Source organism: Neomonachus schauinslandi, chromosome 13 (genome assembly GCF_002201575.2).
Source record: "Neomonachus schauinslandi chromosome 13, ASM220157v2, whole genome shotgun sequence".
Classification (NCBI taxonomy): domain Eukaryota; kingdom Metazoa; phylum Chordata; class Mammalia; order Carnivora; family Phocidae; genus Neomonachus; species Neomonachus schauinslandi.
The window spans coordinates 89,276,354-89,282,353 of record NC_058415.1 but is presented as its reverse complement, the minus strand read 5'-3'; the positions used below and the strand labels follow the sequence as shown (position 1 = coordinate 89,282,353).

At 45.5% G+C, this 6,000-nt stretch overlaps 1 protein-coding gene across 3 annotated transcripts in view; it reads left to right on the top strand.

Moving 5' to 3' along the window:
* Nucleotides 1-517: 517 nt before the first annotated feature.
* Nucleotides 518-6,000, top strand: part of MED27 (mediator complex subunit 27) — a 202,605-nt gene continuing 197,122 nt past the window's right edge. For 2 of the 3 annotated variants that reach the window (XM_044920381.1, XM_044920382.1), the window contains exons 1-2: nucleotides 528-731; nucleotides 2,978-3,122. In XM_044920381.1, coding sequence (XP_044776316.1) covers nucleotides 529-731; nucleotides 2,978-3,122 — 348 coding nt within the window. In that variant the 5' untranslated portion in view covers nucleotide 528. Of the gene's footprint in view, nucleotides 732-2,977; nucleotides 3,123-6,000 lie in introns of all 3 variants that reach the window. The other variant, XM_021691218.2, reaches the window with a different exon arrangement.

Below are 6,000 nucleotides of genomic sequence, written 5' to 3'. Positions count from 1 at the left end.
CTTCACCCACCAGTTTTAGCATTCCTTGATTCCTACCTGAATCAATTATTATTCTAATGGTTGCCAAATGGTAATTTCCCCCTATCATTTCTTCTACTTCTATCAGTTGGCATTCTACTGTAGGGAAGAATTTTTCCTTCCCTCTCATTTACTAAACAATATGGACTCATTTTATCCAATCCTTTGCTCCACGGACACTTTTCTGCTCTGAGTAATTCTTCTCCCTAGTATTTCCAAGATCTCACTCAAGGTTGGGGAAACGCGGGAACTTTCTGTAGTTCTTTGTCACCATTAAGAAAACCGAGAGTGCAGCCTGACTTCCCCAAATCTAGGAGATTGCTTTCCCGCCCGCTCATTCGTTTAGTTCAATGGAAACCCTCTTTCGGACAGCGTCTGCACTGACCCCCTGGGCAGCCCGGCCCCGCAAGAACTACATTTCCCAGAGGCCTTCGGGGCCCTGCGTCATCAGCGAGCGCGGCCTTTAGCCAGCGAAGGCGGCTCTGGAGACCCCGCTGTGGCGGCGGCAACATGGCGGACGTGCTAAGTGTCGGAGTGAACCTGGAGGCCTTTGCTCAGGCCATCAGTGCCATCCAGGCGCTGCGCTCCAGCGTGAGCAGGGTGTTCGACTGCCTGAAGGATGGTATGCGGAACAAGGAGACGCTGGAGGGCCGGGAGAAGGCCTTCATTGCGCACTTCCAGGACAACTTGCATTCGGTCAACCGGGACCTCAAGTAGGTACCGGCTGAGGGGGCCGCCGTCGGGGACCCGTCCGGCGCCCACCCTGTCCCGACCCCGCGCGAGTCTTCCTAGCCAGGGGCTGCTGTCAGTTCCTTGCTCGCTTGCTCTCTTTCCCTCCCTTCCAGGCCCGTGCCTGTTCCTCAGGGACACCTCGTCTCCCACCCCCGCTTTCTCGTCTCCCTTCTCTTGGCCTCCTAGTCCTGGTTGTCTCCGGCCGCCCTGAACCTCCTGTGTGGTCGTTCCATTCCTGACGAGGAGACGTGCTCTTAGCGGGAGCCTCCACTTCTCATCTCCGCTTGGCAGGTTTCTCACCTGTAGGCCCTTTGTGCCCCACCGTGTCTGGTCAAATAGTACCAAACAGGACCAGCTCAGCGCTGCCCCAAACCCAAGTGCACTTGGTCTCTTTAGCACCAGTTCCTCGCCCCTGAACCTGGAATTCATCGGTTTCACACTACTCCAACTCCAAACACGGTAGAACAGGACTTGATCTTTCCCTCTTCCCTGCCCCCCCTCCCCAAACCACCTGATCAGAACTTCACTCCCACTCTGCTCCTGTTCAGTTTCTTCCTCTAGAGAGACCTAATCTCAGGCTTAACCATCTTAATCACTTATGTTTAGCGCCCCCCCCCCCCATATTAATTTGCGGTCCTTTAGGGTTAAGGATTGTATATTTCTTTCTCTTTCTTACAAGTCACTTTCTTTACTTCTATTTTCTAAGTGTTGTGTAAGAAATAAGTGAGAGGATGTTTGTGAAATGCCCAGCAGGTAGTAGGAACTTTTTAATTGGTTAGGTTCTGAACTTGTCTTGCCTTCCTTAAGAGAGTCAGTCCTTCTCAGGAAGGTTGGAATTCCGGGATTTTTGCCTTTTACTTCTCAGAACTGACCTTAGCAGGGAAAGGCATTTGGTAAGATAGTCATCCTGTAATTTCTAGAATGGATGGATTCCCCACCCCCACCCCCCCAACTTGGTCTCCTTAGTAACCAGATGGAAGGAGGAGGTAGAATGGAGGAGGAGGTGGTGACCAAATGATGGGTGGTGCGTCTTTTGATTTTTTTCCCTAAGTAGTTGCCATTCTTTTTTGGTGGAAAGCCAGGAAATCACACACCCCTCCTCAACTCCCACATTCACTTGCTGTTCTCTGGTGCAGTGCCAGTTAATACTTTCCCTGCCCGAGGAGATGCACTGGCTGTTCTTTGCTCTCTTCCGTTTCCTCCCTTTGGTGATGTTCAGGATCTTATAACCCTCCTCCATTCTAGAAAGTTTATATTACCCTGTCGCCTTTTTAAATCTTTATGCAGTAGTGCCAAGAAGAAGGTGGCTGAAGATTCCAAAATGAGCGTGGCATGAGAAGCTGTTCCTAGAGAGTCTTTTGTTGACAGTTTGAGACTGGCCTCACAGAACATGCTCCTGGAATGTGCTTTTGCTGTTGGCTCACTTTCCCAAGCTTCTCTAGAGTTTTTCTGCTAGACTGAAGTATGTTTGACACAGCCCCCTCGGTGGTGTCTTCCCATTCCATTTGTTTATTTTATCTCTTCTTTGTTTTGTTAAGTTTTACCATCTGTGAAGTACCATGTACTAGTCTATCCCTATGTGAGTGATAAATAATCATCATCTATTCAGGTACTTGCTGTTCTGCCAAATGTAATGATGTGTATGTGGGTCTGAAAACTCTTAGCGAGAAGCAATGTTATACCACATTTCAAAATTCCAGAAAGTCGCCCTCCCTACCCCGAGAATAATTTGAGTTGTTAAATCCTGACTTTAGGAGTCTTACTGGTTCCCATGCTCTTAACTTTTTTCCTCCCTTAGAATGGCACCATAGAGCTGGGTTTTAAAATAAGATAAGTTCCGGGGGCGCCTGGGTGGTGGCTCAGTTGTTGGGTGTCTGCCTTCGGCTCAGGTCATGATCCCGGGGTCCTGGGATCGAGCCCCGCATCGGGCTCCCTGCTCCGCGGGAAGCCTGCTTCTCCCTCTCCCACTCCCCCTGCTTGTATTCCCTCTCTCACTATGTCTCTCTCTGTCAAAAAATAAATAAAATCTTTTAAAAAAATAATAAAATAAGATAAGCTCCCACTTAAGGGTTTTCTTGATTGTCTGTGATCTTAACCTTTCAAAGTAGTTCTTCTTAAGAGACTTCTGATGGACAGTTTGAAGAACAGCTTTTGACCAATGTGGTTGGCTTAAAACCTGGAGTTTCAGTGGACTCAGGTTTATTTGCTTTATCTATTTATTTTTCAGTGAGCTGGAACGTCTGAGCAATTTGGTAGGCAAGCCATCCGAGAACCATCCTCTCCATAACAGTGGGTTGTTAAGCCTGGATCCTGTGCAGGACAAAACTCCTCTTTATAGTCAACTCCTTCAAGCATATAAATGGTCAAACAAGGTAAGGGAGACATGTCAGAAATGGAGCTGAAATAGAAAAATCCAGGTTTTCTTAACATTTCATAAATGCAGAAGGTGAGGGTAAGTTTTTGTTTCTTTTTTTTGGTTCTTGATTCAAAATTCAGATTTTGTTCTTGGTGGGATTACAGAGTTGGAAGTTTTATAATTTCTCTGTGAGCTATTTTTGTAGTCCTTTGAAGTCTTTGAGGATTAGTCATCTTGCTCAGGTAATTAATTTTTTTTAAAAGTCCTAAATCAGGTGTATTTAACCTAGAGACCGTGTTTAGGGAGGCAGCTTTTATGAACCCCTTGAAATCGTATGAAAAAATGTTGTGGTATGTGCATTTTTTTTTCCCTTGGGGAAGACTTCCTAGCTTTCATCAGATTTGGAGGAGTCCATGACCCCCAGAAGGTTAAGGACTGGTGGTCTAAATGTTCAACCACTCACACTGTTTATTTTGCTTGTACTGTCTTCCCCTGTCCTCCCTGGAAGAACATCATGAGAGTACTGTTTGTTCGATTACTCTTTACTCTCTAACTACATCTGGGGGAGATTGTTCTAAATGTGCTCCGTGGAATTTGCTATTCATGGTTTCCTTCAGCAAGCAGGCCTGTGGCATAGACCCTGGGATAGCTGTAGTAGGAAAACTAAACTGTAGTCTAAAAATAAGGGTAATAGGCTCATAAGCCTAGAAACAGTTAGTTTGTTTACTGACAAGTTCATTTTGTTTTGGTGCTGTGGATTGTTGTGTATTTTTTTTTTCCCTGCTGATAAAGAGCTAGAATATGTGTTTGGAATGATTTGGGAAGCTTTTTTCATTAGACTGTGGTGCCTCCCTGGAGACCATTGTTCTCACAGTTATTGGTTGTGAATTGCTCTTCCCCTCCAGTTATCCATTGTCTTTTCCCTCTTCTCTCTGGTCCTTTTCCCCCTCTATTTTGGATGAGAGATGAGCATTGAGTTTTTCTGGTGTGCAGATTTTTTTCTTTGAGCTTCTCAGTAGTATTTAGTATACTTTGGTTTGAAGTGGAACCCTGGAAGCTATGTCTGAGATTCAGGGAGAAGTGATTGAACCTCTGATACAAACATTTAGCCTGTAAGGGTTGTCCCCCGAACTCTGGGCTGCCGTTGACAGAAAACCAATTTGGTCTTGAGGATCAGGATGCCCAGTTGGTATGGGGATCTGTCACTCTCTTGTTCTCTGTAGGTCTGCTTTCCTTGGTTGGCCTGATGTTGTAAGTGGTGGAAAAGATGGTCTGGCAGTTGTAGATTTGCATGGCTCTTATTTACCAGGTGATCTCCTGATGTCATGCCAGACTCTGAAAGAGGATTTTAGCCCTGCTTGGTAGGTGGCCCTTATCTAACTGAACAGTTCGTTGAATCCAGGGCTGGGATTATCTGATTGGCTGATGCAGATCACCTGAAGCACAGGAAGTGGGGCTCCTTGGAGTTGGAGAGGCAGTTCCCAAAAGGTGGGGATGTAGGGCAGATAAAAATTATTTCATTACCACAGCCAGACATGAGATTCTTCCAGCCCTATACAGATAACACTGCCCTATCTGGCTGTCCTGTTTGAGCCTCCTTGTTTTCCCAGGGACACTGTTGATCATCCTTACATGAGTTTATGTAGGGGTTGGGTGGGATCTGATCAGTAGGTGCATGGTGCAACTTACTTCCGGTTGGACTCTTGGTAGAAAGTCTTGCTTTTTGGTGTTTGGACACAGAAACTGTGTTGGTGTATCACGTGGGCAGTGTTGTTTTTGGAATAGCCTAGAGCTATGGAGACTTTTCAATGGAGGGAAGACTTCGGCCAGTTGAGAAACCGTGAGTGACTGGGACTTCTAGTGGAAGTGACTGTTTCAGGTTGAATGAAGGTAGTTTAATTGTTTGCCGAATTTAATAGTTAACGTATTAAAATAAAAGTTCCTTCTACTGACACTTACCCTTGCTCCAAGGTGGAAAAGAGGTTGTATTAAGGAAAAGAAATACTGTGTTCTGTGGAACTTCTTGTCCTGGAGATGCTACAGATTAAAGTAGTTTGTAAATCCTGTAAGAGCAGTGTGAAAGCTCCAGGGTGGGGGGGTAGGGGAGGGTTAAGTCACGTCCCTGGCCTGGTGAGCTCCTGCACAGTAGCTGCCCGTTCGTTGGGAGCTGCTTGTACCCTTGATCAGTAGAAACAAAGAGAACGATTAAGAGATGTTTAGTTTAGCTCTTATTTTGCAGCTGAGCAAACTAAGGCCCAGTGAACTGACCTGCCCACAGCTTCACAGCTAGACTAGAATTTGCATTTCCTGACTTAGGTCAGTGTTCTTTCCTCTAAACTTGATGCTTTAATCCATTTTGGCTTAAGGTTTTCAACTATAGAAAACATTTTTCCCCTCCCACATTCATCCTAGAAGCAATTGCTACGTTATCTTTTATTCATGAATCTGTATGCATTTTGCTAATTTGTAATGGTTTATTGAAAGATGGAGATGACAAATGCGTGGTACGTGGGTCCCCAAACTATTGCTCTTGTCCAAGGCAGACACCACTAATCACCTTCTGCATTCCTTCCTGCTGAGGTCATGCAGGGGCTCACAGCTCTGATCTGGGGCTAGGCGGCCCCTGCCAATTATTCGAAGATGGGCTGCAGGGAAAACATGTTTTTTATTTCCATTATGATAGATAATGTCCTGTTGGACTATGACTTATTTATACCCTTCCTTACTCTTGAAAGGATTTAAGGTCGATTACAAGAATACATAAAAACCTTGAAAGGGAAGAGGGGAACAATGGTGAGGATGCCTTATGTACCTTTCTTTAATAAACTGGAGAAGTAGCCCCAAGAAATAAGCCAGTATTCTAATTTCCAGCTGGGGTTATAGAAGCAGCAAGC